General features: G+C 35.0%; 1 protein-coding gene across 8 annotated transcripts in view; it reads left to right on the forward strand.

The window, feature by feature from the left end:
* The window catches only part of LOC127845642 (pleckstrin homology domain-containing family G member 4B-like), a 152,455-nt gene that overhangs the window by 109,352 nt on the left and 21,116 nt on the right, over positions 1-21,987 (forward strand). For 6 of the 8 annotated variants that reach the window (XM_052376659.1, XM_052376658.1, XM_052376661.1 and 3 more), the window contains 6 exons: positions 119-223; positions 1,184-1,201; positions 6,041-6,157; positions 7,469-7,719; positions 8,622-8,760; positions 19,322-19,444. In XM_052376659.1, coding sequence (XP_052232619.1) covers positions 119-223; positions 1,184-1,201; positions 6,041-6,157; positions 7,469-7,719; positions 8,622-8,760; positions 19,322-19,444 — 753 coding nt within the window. The remainder of the gene's footprint in view (positions 1-118; positions 224-1,183; positions 1,202-6,040; positions 6,158-7,468; positions 7,720-8,621; positions 8,761-19,321; positions 19,445-21,987) is intronic. The other 2 variants (XM_052376662.1, XM_052376666.1) reach the window with 1 other exon arrangement.

The following is a 21,987-nucleotide window of genomic DNA, read 5'->3' on the forward strand; positions in this document are numbered from 1 at the left end:
AATTCACTACTTTATTATCCCTTAATATGCCCCTTTATTAAATTGATTTCTAGATGTTTTCTTCTTGCAATTTCAATTTCCTTGATACACAGTTTACTTTATGTCTTGTTTGCTGCAGGGTAACACACCGGGTTCCATCTCAGTGGTTCATCTTCTCTCGGATCGCAACACCCAGTCCCTGGTGCTGAAGTCCCCTATCTACGACGTGAGGGCCTCATTCCAGGTAAACACGTGTTGACAATGTAGCCTAATGTGGTCAAACTAGAGCTTCTTTACCACACAATATTTGACATCCTTTTTTTACTGACTGCTGTCATGAGACTAAATATGAGTTTAGTTTAGACACAAAGTGTCAATAAATTCCTAATATGGGTTTTAAGCTTTATTTTGGCAAGTTGCAAACAATTCTTCAAAAATATGCCAAGAAAAAACATTTATCATATGTTAATAATTTGAGCTTTGAAGGCAATATGTATATGTAGTTGAGGGTAAACTTAAGAGAGTATAACTGAACACTCTGAATGCTGCTATATGAAAGTCATTAGGACCATCAACAAGAGTTTGAATTGATATGTTCTTTGTTGGACTAATACATTTAAGGATTAATAAAGTGCATGCAATTAATAACTCACCATAAAAAGATAACATGTGGATAGGCAAGTTTGTAAATACCAATTTAGAAATTTATAATAGTCAACAAAATCTACAAAATTCAACATATTTATTAACAATTCACAGAAAAAAGTCCTGACGGCATGGTAATTTGAATGGGGAATACTTTATCTCATTTAGCTAGGACGATCAAAGACAAGCTAATAATATTTTCAATTTCTAAAAAAATACCTCATTTAAATTTTAATAAAATCTATTTCCTGGAATGAAATAGAGCTAGATCATTATTATTATAGCTGGGCATTCTTCTAGGTATTCTGTAAACTCAGCGTTTGCTGCAGTATTTTAATTTGTTTTAACTGTGATAAAAGTGTTAATGCATATGCTTTTTTGATATGTAAAAAAGCTATGAAATAAGAAACTATAATAATTGTTAAATAATATGCAAAAAAACGCGCTGCAGAAATCTAGGAATATGCCTATAAAATGTATAGCTATCATGATATAGCATGACAGAACATACATGTATATCTATTCCTTGCTTTTAGACTGTTAATTCTTTTTTGTATAGACACGCTTTAAGAAGCCGGTAAGTAGAAATGACCACAAGCTAGAGTGTAGGTGTGCTCATAGGAATGTTCACCATGATTTTGTCAATCCATCATTATCACTCTGTCTCAGTTACCATGGCAACACACTTCATGCATATGCATTGTTTTTCTATGTTGGTTGTTGCATTATCATTTATTGCCACTTTCATTATCAATCTTTTTAAGAGCGCTATTACTAGTGGTTAATATCGTAACCTAGCATGTTTTTCTTGTTATTTAAAAAGACAATTAATGTGCAATTTTCAATACAATTGTAGCATTATTAGGGCTGTCACGATACGCCATGAGCGTACCGCGGTATATCGTGGTACGGCAACACTGTATCGCGTACGTACCGCGATATTTTACAGAATATGTATCTGTGAAGAAAACAGCAGAATAACAAGTTTTACAAACTTTATTAAACTCAATAATCAGAAAACACTGTTATCATAGTATGACTAGAAACTGTAAAAGAAACTGTAATAAACTTGATAGAAGTAGTCATTGTTATTGTTATTGTTCGCGTCTTTTTCTAAAATGTCCGCCATGTTGTTTACAATAACTGTGACTACGATCTGTGTAAATCGAACGCTTCAAGGGCATGTTTAAAATGCGGAGTCAGCGGGCCCAGTATTGAAAATCCGTAGCGTTCTGACTCTTCCTCGATGTATTCAGAATCTTAAGATGACATGATTCGGAAGTGCCATGCTTTGAACAATCGATATACTAAAGAAAGAAAATAAAAAATAGAATAAACATCTTTTGGATAATTATGAACTTATTTGCAAAGGAAATCTGTCCCTAATTCCAAAAAAGGTACGGACCCATACATCGCCGTATTTTAAACGTGAAAGTTAAACATCTACAAATGAAAGCGCTTGCTTGACCTGGATATTAACGGATTATTTATTTAGCCCTTTTGAATCGCTTCTACATTTTTCAAAACGATATCTATATCAAAATAATTATGTAATGTATTTATATCTGTGCTAATATAATAATATTAAAAAAAACGGTGCGGCAACGCCGTACCGCAGTGCGATTTTTTTCACGACATGCACCGCGATATACCGATATGTCGGTGAATCGTGACAGCCCTAAGCATTATAAACATGAACGGTACATTTTGTGTAATCAATTTCATAAAAGGACGAAAATGTTAAATTCTATTAACTGCAATTCCTTTTAGGTTAAAGCATGTCGCCTTGTATATTAATGTAAATTTTATTGATATTTCTACATAATATCAGCCACTCAAACGTATTGGTCTGTTAAACAGTCAGGAACGTTGATTATTATCTTATTTAAGTGTGATTCTTGGCATATGTGTTTACGGGTTTGTGTTCTTGTTTTCAAACATTGGGCTTGGCTTAATTTATTTTTCTTGCATTTGATGCACAATATGTTGAAGCAAGCAAAGTAGTCATTTTTAGCGAGGCTGTTTTCGGAGAAAACCCGTGCTATTGTCATAGCCAGCTCGTCCGCCGTAGGCGTCTTGCTAAAACCTTAACATTGGCTCTAAAATCAAAGTGCTTCCACCTACAACTTAGAAACTTCATATGTAGATGCACCTTGATGAGTTCTACACGCCACACCCATTTTTGGGTCACTAGGTCAAAGGTCAAGGTCACTGTGACCTCTAATATAAAACTTTAACAATGGCTCTAAAATCAAAGAGCTTCCACCTACAACTTTGAAACTTCATATGAAGATGCACCTTGAGTTCTTCAGCCACACCCATTTTTGGGTCACTAGGTCAAAGGTCAAGGTCACTGTGACCTCTAATATCAAACTTTAACATAGGCTCTAAAATCAAAGTGCTTCCACGTACAACTTTCAAACTTCATATGTAGTTGCACCTTGATGAGTTCTACATGCCACGCCCATTTTTTGGTCACTAGGTCAAAGGTCAAGGTCACTGTGACCTGTAATATAAAACTAACAAAAACCTTAACATTGCCTCTAACATCAAAGTGCTTCCACCTACAACTTTTAAACTTCATATGTAGATGCACCTTGATGAGTTCTACATGCCATACCCATTTTTGACAAAATTCTGACAAGCTTTCGCAGCCTAGCGTGGCACCCGTTATGTGGTGCTCTTGTTAAAATTGGTAATTTCATAGACACCTGACAGTTCCTTATTCACAGTTGAGAAGTTACATTTCTACTTACATCTCTTAAAAAGACAAAAGTCAGATGTACTTGTACCACAATTATCTGTGAAATTTATGAGTTTTAGGGGTAGCATATAGTCGCCACTTCGTCTGTCCGTCCGTGTGTCCGTCCGTGCACAATTTTGTCCGGGCAATTTCTCAGCAACTAATGATCGGAATTCAATGAAACTTTATGGGAAGCTTCACTACCAAGAGGAGATGTGCATATAATCAGCAGGTTCTGGTCGGATGATTTTTCACATTTGAGTTATGGCCATTTGAAATTTTCTATAAAAAAAATCTTGTGCCCCCAACTACTGTGCCCTCAAGTCATTTCCTTATATCTGAATATATAGTGCAATATTGTGACAAAAAAACACTTTAGGGAGCATCACCCGTCACCGACGGTTTCTTGTTTGTGATTTTATGCATAGCAAGGCATCATTATTTGGTAAACGGTCATAGTTTTAGTCAATTTGAAAATAAAAAATCATTCATTTGCTTTTAGTAAAAATATCAGCAGGAAACAAAATGTGTATCAAACCATTGTGAGAATTGATAACGCATAACAAAGCTAATCTATTAAGTTATAGACGAGGCAAAAATAATCCTGGTTAGATTAAATATTGTTTTTAAAAGGAATTTAAAGGATTAAAAAAATATCCTATCCTTACATAGCCTTCAAAAGCAAAAGGTGTCATGTCAACACCTTTGTTACTTAATGCTAATGCATTCACGCAACATTGACATGACATAGGGTATTCAATTTTTTGTCACTACAGTATAGATTTGGTGTAGCTGTTTATCTGTAAAAATATGAATTAGAATTGTTTAGAAATGCAGAAACCTACAGCTATCATGAATTTATTGTATGTCTTATGAAACGTTACTGATGTTATAACAGTTTAAATCATGAAAACATTTTTATGTCCCCCACTATAGTAGTGGGGGACATATTGTTTTTGCCCTGTCTGTTGGTTGGTCTGTTGGTTTGTTGGTTGGTTGGTTGGTTGGTTGGTTGGTTGGTTGGTTGGTTTGCGCCAACTTTAACATTTGCAATAACTTTATCAATATTGAAGATAGGAACTTGATATTTGGCATGCATATGTATCTCATGGAGCTGCACATTTTGAGTCGTACAAGGTCAAGGTCATCCTTCAAGGTCAAAGGTCAAATATATGGGTCAAAATAGCTCATTTAATGTACACTTTTGCAGTATTTCAATATTCAAGATAGCAACTTGATATTTGGCATGCATGTGTATCTCATGGAACTGCACAATTTGAGTGGTGAAAGGTCAAGGTCATCCTTCAAGGTCAGATGTCAAATATATGTGGCCAAAATCGCTCAGTTTTTGAGTACTTTTGCAATATTGAAGATAGCAACTTGATATTTGGCATGCATGTGTATCTCATGGAGCTGCACATTTGTAGTGGTGAAAGGTCAAGGTCAAGGTCATCCTTCAAGGTCAGATGTCAAATATATGTGGCCCAAATCGCTGACTTTATGAATACTTTTGCAATATTGAAGATAGCAACTTGATATTCGGCATGCATGTGTATCTCATGGAGCTGCACATTTTGAGTGGTGAAAGGTCAAGGTCATCCTTCAAGGTCAAATATATGGGTCAAAATTGCTCATGTAATGTCACTTCTGCAATATTGAAGCTAGCAATTTTATATTTGAAATGCATGTGTATCTCATGGAACTGCACATTTTGAGTGGTAAAGGGTCAAGGTCAAGGTCATCCTACAAGGTCAAACGTCATATAGGGGGACATTGTGTTTCACAAACACATCTTGTTTTCAGAAATGAATAATATTACACTACTATGCAGCCATTTTGAACTCTCTTAGCTATCTATTTTGTTTTTATTGTGTTTTTTGTCGCTGTATAAAATATTTTAAGAAAATGGTGGAAAGTTCACCATGTATTGCCTCCCTTTATTTATAAATTCTCAAGCTGTCCATCTTGTCACGAAATACATTTTAGAAAGCAACAACTTTTTGTATTCCAATATACACCAATCCTGCCTTGCTTTAACAAAAAAATTAATTTCTTATGTTGTTAAAATATTAAAATCAATCATGCTTCCATGTGGATTCTTTTTGCAAAAGAAATGCCACCCTTTGGCTGCTGATGGGTGACAGGAGTTGGTGTTTTTGTTTATTTAGTGGTTTCTTCACAACATAAAATAACAAGTTTTGAGTTGATACTAATCATATTTGTTTAAAATACAAGATGACCAAAAATGCATTTCCAAGTAACAATGTTATATGATTTAAGTTTGGTGTTATTACAAACTAACAAATAATTCCATTTCAAAGTTTTAATATGTCATTTAAGCTTACAATAGCAATTTTCATGAATCAGTCATTTTTTGTGTGTGTTTTTAGCCTTTAATTAAAAATATGTCAATTTAAAATGTGTTTTTCCCTTATGCTTATTATTTTGAAGTGTTAAGTTTTCATAAGGGAAAACATTGAATTAAATGGAATACGTTTCTTTTTTCTTTTGTTTACATTGAAAATGGGTTACTTAAATACTGAAAATCAACCCTCATGAATGAGCATGCAGTTATAATAAGCAGACATAGTTTATTGTAGCCTCCAATTTCACGACTTACTTCTGATTGGTTGTCTTCTATCTTATTGCTCACTTCTGATTGGCTGATTGCAGATCAACATCTTGCTGTCCCCAGCCCTCCTGTGTTCCTACATATCAGCTGACCAGCTCCCTCCTGCCCTTGAAGGAACATTCCAGTATAACCATGACGACTGGATACGCTTTCACATGGTACGAACGCAAAAAACATTTATGTTGAGCCGGCTTTCAGAAAGCTTACAATAGCAGTCACAATGGTGAAATCTATGTGCATGTGGAATTGTTTTTTAGCGTGTCCAGACTGTTACCATTTAGTACACAATAACACCCAACTTCATACCTCAAGGGTCAAAGCCAAACTATTGGTCAAAGTTCAAAGTTTACCATAAAACAGATTGTCCTGATTGCAAGTTTGCCATTCATATTGGAATTTTGAAATAAATTACCATCTTACAGAGACAATGTGTCACAAAAATCACCCAACACTCTACATCAAACGTCAAGGTCACCCAAAGAGGTCAACATTTACATTTAATTAACAGATTGTCCAGACTGAACCTTTGTTATTCATCATGCAACTTAAAAATAATTTACCACAAACGATCACCATAAAGAGACGATCTTTTGTGTGTAACATCCATCTACCTAACTTAGGTCACACTTTAAGGTCAGAATTTTGACATAAATCACCTTGTCTGGACTGTTATTGTGTAATTCATCATGCAACTGATATAACTAACCACAAAGGAGTCCATGATTGAACAGTTATCGATGTCTCAAAAGATGGACTCTTGCGATAAATTGTTTAAACTGTTCTAAGCTCAAATCGCATATGATAATGTGTGCCAGGGCGATTCGCTAGCAAATGTATGCATTCTTGTGTAACAAAACAATTTAACAGCTAGACATGTGATGACCAAGTTCAATGTTTGGATAAAATTTAAAGATTTATAATTAAAATGAGCAAATATCTGGAGGAAACGCTGTTTATAAATGTCCATTAACTCGTCCCAAATAAGGGTATGCAATCCGAAGAGGATAATCAGGGACAGTGCTTTATTATTTTTTGTTAAAAAGAAGTATTTTGTAAATGATAATCCAGTCTTGGCAGAAAGTGTCCTTTCAAAAAGCCTATGCACACTGCGTTGCTCAACTTAATGCACATGTTTTAAGCCTTTGCATGCTGGGAAATTTGTCGTCTGCTAAAATGTCATCTGCTGAATTTCTAAAATTAGCATTAATAGAATAGAATAGAATAGAATAGCAAACTGTTTGGGTTCTGATGAGACACCACGTTTTGTGGCGTCTCATCTGGATCCAAACTAATTGCAAAGGCTTTCAAAATTCGGTTCCAGCACTGAAAGAGTTAAGCCTTAGTTTCATAGAGACTGACTCAAATTTTATTGACATTTTGAGTATTGACTGAGGAACAAATGTATTGGCTTAACATTTATATACTAGGTACCAAAGTATCAAACCCAACTATTTATTTGTTCTCTACAGCGACTGGACCCGTTCCTGGCCAGCTGTCGGGCTGTAGGGCGGTACCTTGTCAACGTGATACAAGAGCTGTCTGTGGTTGAACAGGTGCCCGCGTCTGCCAAGGAGGCCTCTCATCTCGTCAACCACCACGAGAATCTCGTGCGGGCCACGTTTGAGGACCCGCGGGTAACCCGTCTTCAGCAGGAGGGTGATGCCATGCTGCAGTCCCTAGTCAGGGAGGAAGTGAATATCGGCCATACGGATGATTACAGGTAGGTGGGAACCAACATCATTTGAGCTGTGTTCTGGGATTACTGGGCTTAATGCATGTTCATAGAGTCTGCACAGGCTAATCAGGAATGACACATGTTTAGTTTTTATGATTTTGTGTGTGTAATGGAGGTCTCTTCTGAACAAAAATCAAGTGTAAGAGAAAAGTGTTGTCCCAATCAAGTGTAGGAGCAAAGTGTTGTCCCAATCAAGTGTAGGAGAAAAGTGTTGTCCCAATCAAGTGTAGGAGAAAAGTGTTGTCCCAATCAAGTGAAGGAGAAAAGTGTTGTCCTAATCAAGTGTAGGAGAAAAGTGTTGTCCCAATCAAGTGTAGGAGAAAAGTGTTGTCCCAATCAAGTGTAGGAGAAAAGTGTTGTCCCAATCAAGTGTAGGAGAAAAGTGTTGTCCCTGAAAATTAAGCCTGTTCGCACTGCACAGGTTTATCTTGGGTGACACTTTCTGTACATGCATTCACACCCACTTTCCAAAGAGATGCTCAACTATATAGAGTCTAAAACTTAATCACACTAGGTCATATGTTTAATGCGTGAGCAAAAATAGGGTTAGCACCAGAATATGGAAACTTTGTTATGCTGAAGAGAATATTATATATAGTTTTTGTGCTGGTAAAATGTGTTTGTATTTTATAACATCACATTTTGTATTTTAAAACTTGGTAATTCTACAGATGATAATAGGTATGGATGAGAAAAGCCCAAATTGAGGTGTTGTTCCAGATTAGCCTGTGCAGTCCACACAGGCTGATCAGGGATAACACTTTCTGCATTAACTGGGTTTCCGCTAAGAAAAGACTTTCTTTAAACGAAAAATACCATAAACACGTAAAGTGTCCTTACGCTGTTGCATTAAACCCAGTTATTGTAGAGGGACCCTTTTATTTCAGGTACGGGATGGAAGACATCACACGCCTCTACCGCCATGTGCATGACACGATCTCACGCCTCATGCGCCTCTCGGACACCCGAATCAACCGGCTAGAGAAGTGCCTGCAACTCAAAGACTTTGATGAGGAATGCAGCAAGGTACCGTATTTTGCGGGTTATATGTTGCAATGGAATGTAAGACACAACCCCATTTTTTTTTTAAATTTAACATTTTTCCCCATATAAACGGCATCTGCGTATACAACGCACATATTAATTGAAGTACTATTCCCAAGTATGTATTCAAATGTTCTTCCGTGAAAATTTGAATTCTCTTATGCTTGATTTTAGATTGAAGATGCCAAGTCTTAAATAGTAACTCATGGAAAACTTTACATATTTTTTCTGAAGTTAAAAATGTTCTCAAGTTGTGCTCATGTTAGCTTAACCCATTTCATCCTTCTAAATTGGATCAATTTATTTCCAAAATTAGGGATGTCTAGTATATTTATTTCTATATTTAGAATATTTCTTACAGAAATTCCTTTAAGCAAACAGCACAGACCCTGATGAGACGCCGCATCATGCAGCGTCTCATCTGGGTCTACACTGTTTGCCAAGGCCTTTTTTCTAGACGCTAGGCATAAATGGGTTAAAATGGGACACAATCAATATATAAAAAAAACAATAGCTTCATTCTAGGCACTGGGTTACTCATTTTAGTTTCAGTTACCATAACGACATGATAGAATGTTATAACTAGCTCACAAGTTTGAAGTTAAGAGCTGAACACAAATTATTAAGATGGACAAATCCAGTGAAGTCCATAAAATCAAGAGATGAACATGTTGCTGACAGGCTTTTAGTTTCATAGTTGATTGAAGACATTTAAAGACAAGAATAACTCACCATTAAGCACTTGTTTTCAGGGGAGCTTATTGACTTATTGACATTTGAAACTGGATACTCTCCCTTGGGAAACATTGAGTACCAGAAGCCCAACATGAATGATTGATCTGAAAGGTTTATTGTGTAATGTTATCAAAGAAATCAGGTGTTTCTTGTGTTGTTTATATCAGTCAGGTCACCCAGATTTTTGGCATTCAGATCTTATCAGTAAACAGCTCTTTAGTTTCATGGGTTGGACCACAGGTGTTTTATGTATATCTCAAAGATGTGTTTGTCAAGATGAGACAGTGAAAACAAAGTCAATGTCAGTGTGGGCTGGAACTTGTGCAGAACTGTTACCAGATTTTTTTCTAAAAGGAGTGTGCTCGATATTGATGATCCAATTTGCTATATAGAACTTCAGATGACATAGTTTTTGTCCTCAAAACATTTTTTTTATTTATCATTTTTAATCTACCAATATATAATAACCTGAAATGTGTTGTCATGGACAAAGACTTTATTGACTATGCTCCTCTAAAAAGCGACACATTTTTGCAATGTTTAGATCTAATGTTTAGTTTAAACAATGATTGTCTTTTAGTATCATGTCAGAAAAAACAATTCCCGCATTTTTTGTTTGAACACTATTTTACATTACGCTTTCAATTATTGCCCTTTTTCATGGTTCCTGGCTAAGCAGATCAGTTTTGGTGAAAATTGCATGTTTAATCCTTTACCACTAAGATACGTTTCTTTACGCATTAGTAGTCTCTACAGCATAAAACCTGAACAGACTGCAAGTTATTCTCAGGCTGTTCTGGCTTTATGCTGCTTGCACATAGCCATTTTCGCTTTGCAATTAAGTGGAAAAGGGTTATTATAATACCTTGAGAGTCCCAGTTGATTGTTTACACATTAGACAAAACTTATAATGAGTCTATATCACTCCTGTATGTTCAAATTGAACATGACAGGCTCTTTCCTGATTGTATTTCCTTATACAAAAAAAAACCTGATACAAATACAAACATTCACAGGTAATAAATCCAAGGAATGCTGTTCTGACACAGTATGAATGCTGTTAGAAACATTGAAATACAAGACATGTACATACAATACCTTGACCAAGTTTCATTGTTGCACTCTTGTCATGGAGACGATTGAACTTCCAACCTTTTCTTGTGTTATTATAAGTAATAAAAAATAGATTAAAGACAGTCCAGTACACTTGGAAAAGCAGGGGTTTATTGCTGTTGTGAGCAGATGAAAACATGACAATAATTGACACATGCAGAGATTGATGGAGCCTTGATGGTGAATGCAATAATGAGGTAATAAAAAACACCCATGTGTTAATTGAAAATAATGTCCTTACGATTGACTGGAATTTACTTTGAAGTTTCAAGGTAATACCTGTATGAAAGTAGATGGAAGTTGTATGTAAACTCTACTGACCTTTGTTAGGTACATGGTTGTTTTATGGTTCAGATGTTATTGAAAAGATGTCCAGTTCATGGTACTTATGATTGTTCTGTTTGAAGATGTCCAGTTCATGGTACTTATGATTGTTCTGTTTGAAGATGTCCAGTTCATGGTACTTACGATTGTTCTGATGTCCAGTTCATGGTACTTATGATTGTTCTGATGTCCAGTTCATGGTACTTATGATTGTTCTGATGTCCAGTTCATGGTACTTATGATTGTTCTGTTTGAAGATGTCCAGTTCATGGTACTTATGATTGTTCTGATGTCCAGTTCATGGTACTTATGATTGTTCTGATGTCCAGTTCATGGTACTTATGATTGTTCTGATGTCCAGTTCATGGTACTTATGATTGTTCTGATGTCCAGTTCGTGGTACTTATGATTGTTCTGATGTCCAGTTCATGGTACTTATGATTGTTCTATTTGAAGATGTCCAGTTCATGGTACTTATGATTGTTCTGTTTGAAGATGTCCAGTTCATGGTACTTATGATTGTTCTGTTTGAAGCATATGTCCCTGACCGTGTTAGACATTAAAATTCAAAAGTCATAATTAAAGAAACATAATTATTTGTTTTTCTGTTGTGCAAATGTTAAGATGTGAATAATAAATAAATTATAAAAACAATCCAAGACACAAAGTACTAAATGAGTGTATTGAACTTTATTTTCATTAAATCATGACCATCCTGAGAACCAATCACAGATCTTGTCTTTGCTGCTTTTTTTAGAGAACAATTAGTCATAGAACTAGTCTTAACCTTCTTGAATAACCCTAGAAACATAGAGTTAGATGAAATACAGGTAAATCTATGGAAATTCTGAAAAAGCCTAATTGTTAATATAAAAGAGCTCATTAGCCGTGTACATAAAAATCATGAACTCAGGTTATTCTAATTGAATATTCAATGATTGCTGTACCAAGCTGATAAGCTTAATGGCTTCTCAACAAAAAGCAGGAGCTTTCCAAGCTAAGAAGCATTGAACCTGTTCAGAACATCATGTAATTTCCAGATAACTATCAGTACAAATTTCTTCTATGTTTGATGTCATGATGGTTATCAATTCCCTGTCTGGTGTATGTCCATGACAGCAATTTCTTTGTTTGATTAGCTCAGATAAACTGCTCTTTTTTCTGTAGGTAATTGAAGAAAAATGTATTGGGACTAGTAGAGCATCTATCCTTTAGAGCATCTAATTGTGTCTAAACTCTTTCATTGCTTGAACCAAATTATGCTCAATAGCTTCTGTTGTGAGGTAAGCACTGAAATTTTATGCATAGGCAACTTACCAGCAAACCAAGCTTGGCATTATTGCAATTGGGGCCATTTAGGTATAAGGTGAATGTCACTGTTTCAAACAGAAGAACAGAGTTTTTTGGCGAATTATTTGAGTTTTGATGGAATCTTGCACTGAAATTTGTTTATAGGCTGCTTATTTTCATTTAAGTTCATTTGGCACCAGTCGGGTTAAGGACAAGGTCATTATTTTTATGTCCCCCACTATGGTAGTGGGGGACATATTGTTTTTGCCCTGTCCGTTGGTCTGTCTGTTGGTCTGTCTGTCTGTTTGCGCCAACTTTAACATTTTGCAGTAACTTTTTCTATATTGAAGATAGCAACTTCATATTTGGCATGCATGTGTATCTCATGGAGCTGCACATTTTGAGTGGTGAAAGGTCAAGGTCAAGGTCATTCTTCAAGGTCAGAGGTCAAATATATGTGGCCAAAATCGCTCATTTTATAAATACTTTTGCAATATTGAAGATAGCAACTTGATATTTGGCATGCATGTGTATCTCATGGAGCTTCACATTTTGAGTGGTGAAAAGTCATGGTCAAGGTCATCCTTCAAGGTCAGAGGTCAAAAATATGTGGCCCAAATCGCTTCTTTTATAAATACTTTTGCAATATTGAAGATAGCAACTTGATATTTGGCATGCATGTGCATCTCATGGAGCTGCACATTTTGAGTGGTGAAAGGTCAAGGTCAAGGTCATCCTTCAAGGTCAGAGGTCAAATATATGTGGCCGAAATTGCTTATTTTATGAATTCTTTTGCAATATTGAAGATAGCAACTTGATATTTGGCATGCATGTGTATCTCATAGAGCTGCACATTTTGAGTGGTAAAAGGTCAAGGTCATCCTTCACAAGGTCAAGGTCATCCTACAAGGTCAAACGTCATATAGGGGGACATTGTGTTTCACAAACACATCTTGTTATTAAAAGTATAAAACTGTTTTTCGTTGAATAAATTGACTTTGGATGGTTTTTTGGGGTTATATTGTATCTTACATGCAGACTTAGGTTGTGATTGCATATGGGGCCGGGTTGTTCAAGGTCATGGTCAAAATTATGTTACTTCAAATATATAAAGAAAGACTATGCTTGCTTTTCATGGATGGAGGCATTGCACTGAAAAAGTGTGTGTTGTTAACATCCTTGCAGACCATAGGTTTGTACAATTATTTATATTAAATAAAAATACTTTAGAATTGAAAATTTGGTTTCTAGGTATTGACATGTGTCTTGTTTGTAAGTGCATAAAGAGGAATGCATTATCTTGATTTCTCACTTGATAGCAGATATTGTTAGAAATGATGCAAGATCTACCCAGTTTAGGGACTTTGCCGGAGCCTCAGATGCACCCCAGAAAGCGTAGTGATTTCACTCGTGATGTAGTTAATTTTCACCTATGTGTTAATAGCCATTTTGTGGTCAGGTCCTCCCATAAACCAATTATCTCTGACAGCTTGATGGTGGTCAGTGGCTTATCAGTTCTAAAACTCAGAACTAAAGAGTGTTATCAGATAATATGAAAATGAGGCATTGTTACTGTATTGCTACAGTTTTGTGCTGAATGCTTTACACACCGGATTCTTAACTGCAAAAAGTGCTGTGGTCAGTTGCATGTGAAGAGAGATACTTTGCAAATTTTGTTACTGTGCAATGCTTAACTTACAAGATGATAATATATTTTACAATTGCTTCTTAATCAGTACTTATTCATATTCGTTTGCTAATCAGTGATTTTGCCAGTCTATTTTTTTCATTGAGAATGGGATTCTTGTTCAATGATAATTATATACAAGCAAGTATATAGCTCAAACTTGCTTGAATATTCTTAATTGCTTATGGGGAAAAAATTTCATGTAGATAGATCCATAAAAAATAATTCCCCCCATAGACCATTATTTGCCGAAGGTAGGAAAAGTTTAAAATTATCTGTTATCATCTGTTTTGTCCTATAACGAATTTTACTGAAATAAATATCAGGGCAAGTTTGAGCTAGATTGAACCAATATCATGGAAAATAACCCCCAATATTTTAGGTAAAATCAAATGTCATATACAGTAGGTGTCCTGGTAATAGGAATTGGTTAAGTATTTTGCTAACAGATATATTCCAGATCAAACTCGGAGCTATTGGCAGAATAAATTTCACTTATGCATTAACATTAGAAAAAACAACAACACAGGATTGAGACATTAAGGAGACACTGATTGTACACTTGGTTATAATCAGAGGCTTAGCTTAAGCTTCTGACTATAGATTTATTCTGTTTGCTATCAAAATGGACATTAATTTGACATTAAACATATATTCCATTTACACATGATATCAGTCCGCTGAGACATTATAAAATAACATATCTACATGTATATTCAAAACACATGTTTTATTTGAGAAATAGCAACATGTACTGTTACAATTAATTTCAAAACATTACATGTATGTAAAACTATTTAATGTTTACAAACGTTATGAGAAATACACATATAATACCAAAAACGTTATTGGCAGACACCGTAAATCAAAGAAATCAATAAAATTATAATACAATCAGTCTACTATTAATATCTCGAACTCGGTTATCTCGAGTTCCATGGATATTTATGATGTTTTATCTGAATAAAATACCTATTATTTTACATTTTTTTACTTGTATCATGTTAGGAATAACTAATAATACGTGTCCGAATTACCAGAAATGCCAATAATTCGATAATTATGTGAAACCTTGTCCAATACAACTCCGAAATATACATATTGTATACATACAATTATACAATTACTATTGTTACATGAAATCAGACAAGATTTTTCGATGTGTCTTACATAAATTATTCAACTGATTAAGCCCTAAACATTCACAACAAAAAATCTGATGCCTTCACATAGAAAAACAGAAGTTTAAATGATTTCTTCTCCAACATGGTCCATGTTGCATGGCTCATCTGTTGTTGAACTGCAAGAAGAAAAGGAAAGGGGATATAAGACTAAATCACATGATTTATATACCCATGGATTAACTTCTATATCTTATAAAGATTAACTTAACATAGATTCATATATCTGCTTTGTTAGCGTATGATAGTCGATTGAACTAAATAAAAAAATAATTCCACCAATAAGAAAAAAAGCTTCACCTGACATGTTCCGTTTTGCTGTTTGCTGGAGAAGGCCTCCAGTTTTGCCTCTTGCCTGGCGGAAGTTCTTCATCTTCCTGTGAATTTAGAAGTAAAAACCATATCATTTAGTATTGTTAAGTAAAATGTTACCATCTATACAGTTTGGTATTTTCAATACAATAAATAAACTACATGTAATCAAGTTTGTTTAGCAATAGAGAATTAATACTGTTGTGATAAGTATTGCCTAGCTGACAATTAGTTTGATCATTTAAAGTAAACATACTGAAAAAATAATTCTGATAAATGTCACTTGCAATCCTAATTCAACTGTGAAAAGTTGAAAGTGAATGAAGCAAATCAAACATTAACCGAATTCGCTTATGGATTGTATGAAACAAAGTCCTCGCAAGGAAAAGAGAAACGCTAAAATGCGTCGTTCAAAGTGATCCATAGGTTATTACAAAGGCATGAATTGCTGCCTAATACATTTACATGTAAGTGTTCAAGATATAATGAAGCATAAAGATATAAAGATCACGCCATGCTAACCTCATTTAATAAACATATTCTTATTTCTTTTCAGACAACCCGCGTACATAAATTGGAAAATAGTCCGCACCCCCTGGTGGCTATGTGCTTTTGTTAAAAACAAAAACAAAGTGTCACTCTTGTCTCAAAATATTGTATGAATCTACCCAGCGGTTTCAGAGAAGAAAATACGCCCCGCCCGATGGCAACTATGTTTCTTTTAGATATCCATACAATTTAAACAAACTTGATAAAATGTGTTTAAGTACAATGATAATACATTTTCTCTAAAAATGACAAGACATTTATTATACAATTTGTATGATTTATTTAACATTTTTGCAAATTTAATTGCACAATACCTCTAAAGGCATAATTAGGGCTAGATGGGTTGGAATAAAAAAAAAAAAAAATTCATAATAATAATAATAAAAACAATAATAATAATAATAAAAACAAATGCTTACCTTTTATTCTCAACATCTCAGTACTTTGATTCTTTGTAAATTCCGGTCTTACTGCTAAACAGACACAAATACCAAGACCAGGGACTCATGTGTAATATTGATGCCTTATCTCTGTGTGTTGAAGAAACAGGGGCAGAGATTTATTGCTCTGTTTATGTTCCATGTGGTGAAAGGGACCCCAGTGGTCAGCTCTGGCTGATATCCCTAATCAGCAGCCATGAAGGTGTGAAAGTAGAAAGTACTCAGGTCCAGGGGTAAAGTCTCTAGACTGTACCTGCAGCAAAAATGAGTCACAAATAAATCCTCCTGTATATTTATCATATCTGTGTCAAAGATATCCTGGTATGAATTGCATAACAACAGCTGCCTATGCAGTTGCAGCTGCTGTGAGATGTTTGGCTTATTCAACAAATTGCCTCATGTTACAAACAATAAGATTATGAATGTTTAAAATCAATGAAACATGCAAACAGGAACCTATTTATCATGGTTTTGTGAATTGCTGAAATTGTTTGAAGAAACAGGTTTGGTGGCTCTACCGGTTTCAAGCTGGGGTTACAGTCAATAAGTTTTCAATGGAAACAGATTGTATTCTGTGATTGAGGAATATGGTGTAACATTTCCTGTTTGTGTCTTGGGATACCTGATGGGAAGGAGTGTTTAGTTGGATTTTTAACTCTTTGAGCTATAGATCTCATTGGGTGATTTGAATTTGGGTTGTATGTAAAAAGAGCAAGTCTTTGTGAACAGGTGAAAACTAGGATTCATTTGTTGTTGGATTGATTTGTGAGCAAGCTGTTGAAGAAATTGATGATAATATTTCTTACTTCTTACTACTATAGTGAAAACATTTTTGCTTTCACAAAAAGTATATAGCATTTTGAGTTGTTTTTTTTTAAGAATCTGAAGTGTTTGTGTTTAAGCATCAACATATGTTTTGAAATGTGCAGGTGGATTTGAAGTGGCTGGCTTAATAATCTTCATAGGTTGAAATGGTGTTGTCAGTAATTGCATTGATTGTAGAAAAAAGCGGAGTAATGATTGACAGACATACAGACTGCTGAAAGAGTAACGCTTTTGGGCACTGCATTCTGTTAGCTCAGGATAAATGATAATGAATCGGCAGGGACAGTTGGGATCAATTTACTGCAAATTGATGGAACTACATCTTGACTGATGGATAAGACTTGGACATAGATGATAGCTCGGCTCATAGGCCTTCTGTGAATGATCTAGTTCATTCATGGACACCTGTTATACAATATACTCTCTTTGGAATAAAATACACTATCTTTTACATATCAAGAAGAGTTTTTTTATAGGAATACTTGTTGGACTGTGTTTCAATGTGGTGACAAGATATCAGTGTTTAAGCTGCTTGTCTAATATTTCATTGTGACAGCATAAAAATAGCAAATCATAGATAATGGAGAATTTTTCCAAGATCAAGAGACGGATGTCATTTCCGTCCAAAGCGAAATATTCTGTGTTTGCCAACAAGAGGTTGAGTTTGACTTCTGAAGTGCTAATCTGGAATGCAATTTCTGAAACATCCGTTTATGGAACCAATGTAAGTCATCATAGAAACTTGATTGAACAACTTTGATGGTTTTTTTTTGCATCAAGTATGTTGTTATGTCTAGATTTTCCAAGAAATTATTGTTGAATAGTTCCCTTTGTTTTAATAATTTGTGTCCCATGACAATATTACTGATTTCTGTGGTTTCTTAACTTAATACATTAAAAACATTAATCAGAAAGAAACAATAAAGACACTGTTGATGATGTTGTAATAGTATTTCCATCTTGTTTTAATGCAATAGTTTTCATCCAGAAAACTGGTACTTATTATTATGATGGGAAGTTATGATGATCATAATGATAATAATGAGAAGTACTATTTAGATTGTAACATATCTTCTGAAAATATTGATGCCAGAAAGTTTGCATTTATATAAATTGCACATTGAAAATTCCAACAATGGGGTATTTATGCAGTACACTTTGAAATGTTTTTAAAAAATGAGTCAACAGTGTAATGCGAAAATGGGCCTTAGTACATTTCTGAACAGTGTATGGAAAGACATTACCCTGCATCCATATGCCCTAAATGAGAGTCATTATCCCCGCTAATGAGACCGAGAAACCTTGCCTGACCCTATTAAGGGAACAGGGTAGCTCTAAGTCTGAAGCTGCGCTGGCTGCATATGAAATAATACCCAGTTTTGCACTACCCAGCTGAATAATTGTAATTAATCATTGTAATTTCTTTTATTATATTGACTTTATTTGTATTCCTTGTCCGTAATACGCAGTTTTGCACTACCCAGCTTAATAATTGTAATTGTAATTAATAATTGTATTTTTTTTATCATATTGACTATTTGTATTCCTTGTCCTTTTTGTGTTTGCATTCCATTCTTGAAATTACTGTATAAAACTTATTTTGAATTTTACTAAAAATCTGAACTTGTATGATGTAACAGGCGTCTATCTATCCAGGAGGCTCTTTCTGTCTATGATTTATTTATGGTTAAAAGAAAATTGCTTGTTACAGATAGTATAACTCTGGGCAAGCTTGTGTTGGCTTTACTAACTTCTAAAGGAAAACGCTTCTCCTGAGGCAAACCATACATACTGAATGTCACACTTTCAACCTTTACCACTCAACAGCAAAGTGAAATGTTCAAACAGCATAAAACCAGAACAGCCTGCGAGTAACTCGCAGTTTGTTCAGATTTTATGCTGTTTGCTGCTTATCAGTATCTAAGGGTTGGAAATAAAGCCTTAAAAACTTGAATCTAGTATGAAAGGTCTTTGATTAAATTTAACTTTCTAAGGGACTAAAAATGCGTCAAAAATGCGTTTTCAAGGTGGTAAGGGGTTAAATGAATATCCAAGCTATAGTTGCACCTTGTTTATGTGTTTTTCAGATCATCTCTTGGCTGCACACGCAGGGCAACGAGTGTCTACAGCGCCACCTGGCCATGGCCGACAACCTCAAAGGGATTCGGCAACAGCAGAAGGACTTTGAGAAATTCTACTTTGCTGCCATGGTAACCAGCATTTTTGTGTGTTGTTTGTGATGCCCTGTTGTCATTTCGTGCAGAAGGCATAGTGAAAGTCGTTTCCATCAGCACTCTGCTTATCAGGGATTATCTTTAACACTTTAACATGATTATTTATGGCTTTTCTCAGTAGACCCATTTAAGCCCAACTTACTTTGATCTTGGCCTAATTAACCACAATAATTTAACTTATCTCCACAGCAGTCTCTTCTTATATGAGGCTTAGAGTGATTTTCACGTCCGTCTGACTGTCCCTATTAGGCTTACGTGATATTTCCCTTCCATCTGAATACTTTAAATGTTACAGTATTGTTAAGATCTGTAAAAATTCCTTATCCACAGATATTCTCTTTGAGTACCATACTTTGAGATTGACATGACTTTGGAGGTTAAAATAATTTATTTATTCTTCCAAACCTACTGGGTGCAACATAGCTGGAAATTTACTTTTACTTTGTTGGAGAAATTTTAAAATTGAATCCAGATTTCCAGATTTGCAAATCTTCCTTGATAATAAAAATGTCCTTCCTTCTCATTTTTTATAAAATGTAGCTTTGCTGCATGATTTTACTGCGAGCTAAGCATCATCATACATGATTTGTCTGTTTCTTTTTAACATGGAAGATGAGCAGATTAGATAGCTAGGTGCTTTGAAGGAGCACATTTTCAATAGGAAATGTTAATAATCATCTTAGATCAAACAAGGTTATGAGATGCCCCAGAATATAACGCTGCTAAATGATTTGCAATAAATAAAAGATATGGATGCGAGCCAGAAAAAAACTAAGCTTTTATATTTGTTATGTTGTTTTTTTGCGATAAAAGGTATCATATTTACACTGTATAATTGACAGATAAGGCTAATGTGGTCTTACTGAAAATTGCAAACTGTTTTTCTCAATCCGAATGCATTTACAAATTCAATTCTGGGCCAATAGGTGTACTACAGATTGTTAGCTCATCTTTTTTTTGAAAAAAAATTATGAGCTATTGTCATCACCTTGGCGTCGGCGTTGGCGTCGGCATCCAGTTAAGTTTTGCGTTTAGGTCCACTTTTCTCAGAAAGTATCAATGCTATTGCATTCAAACTTGGTACACTTACTTACTATCATGAGGGGACTGGGCAGGCAAAGTTAGATAACTCTGGCTTGCATTTTGACTGAATTATGTGCCCTTTTTATACTTAGAAAATTGAAAATTTTGGTTAAGTTTTGCGTTTAGGTTCACTTTTTTCAGAAAGTAACAATGCTATTGTATTCAAACTTGGTACACTTTATAACTATCATGAGGGGACTGGGCAGGCAAAGTTACATAACTCTGGCGTGCATTTTGACAGAATTATGTGCCCTTTTTATACTTAGAAAATTGAAAATTTTGGTTAAGTTTTGTGTTTAGGTCCATTTTATTCCTTAAGTATCAAAGCTATTGCTTTCATACTTGCAACACTTACTAACTATCATAAGTTGACTGTGCAGGCAAAGTAATGTAACTCTGACTGGCATTTTGACAGAATTATGTGCCCTTTTTATACTTAGAAAATTGAAAATTTGGTTAAGTTTTGTGTTTAGGTCCACTTTATTCCTACAGTATCAAAGCTATTGCTTTCATACTTGCAACACTTATTAACTATCATAAGGGGACTGTGCAGGCAAAGTTATGTAACTCTGACTGGCATTTGGACGGAATTATGGGCCCTTTATACTTAGAAAATTGAAAGTTTGGTTAAGTTTTGTGTTTTGGTCCACTTTACCCCTGAAGTATCATAGATATTGCTTTCATACTTGGAACACTCGCAAACTATCATAAGGGTACAGTAAAAGGACAAGTTGCATAACTTTGGATGTCATTTTTACGGAATTATGGCCCTTTTTTGACTTAGTAACTTTGAATATATGGTTAAATTTTGTGTTTCGATCCACTTTACTTCTTAAGTATCAAAGCTATTGCTTTCAAACTTCAAATACTTTCATGCTATCATGAGGTTACTGTACCTGGCAAGTTGAATTTTACCTAATTTTGCTATAATTGCCATAACTTCTTTATTTATGATTAGATTTGATTGATACTTTGACAAAACTACTCTTACCTGACATACCACAACAGACTCCACCCAAACCATCCCCCGTGCCCCCCCCCCCTCCCCCACCTATTTTATTTTTTTATTTTTTTTAAGATCATCTCACAAATGACCACCACACCCTCACACTATACCCCCCCCCCCCCCAATCCCCCAATTTTTTTTTTTTTAAACGGTTAAAAAACACAACTATTTATTTTTATTATTTTATGTTTGAAATACCGTCTAACCATCGCACCCAAGAATCACACCCCCCCACCCCCGATTTTTTTATTTTTTTTGCATTTTTTCGCATTTTTGGAAGATAATGTAATAAATGTCCACACCCCCACACTATACACCCCTCTTCACTCCACCACCCCTCCTTTGTGATTGAAAATGAGAGTCCCTTCACCTTTAAAAAGAAAATAGATGAGCGGTCTGCACCTGCAAGGCGGTGCTCTTGTTTTTTGAA

The sequence above is a fragment of the Dreissena polymorpha genome, chromosome 9, assembly GCF_020536995.1.
Source record: "Dreissena polymorpha isolate Duluth1 chromosome 9, UMN_Dpol_1.0, whole genome shotgun sequence".
NCBI classification, from domain to species: domain Eukaryota; kingdom Metazoa; phylum Mollusca; class Bivalvia; order Myida; family Dreissenidae; genus Dreissena; species Dreissena polymorpha.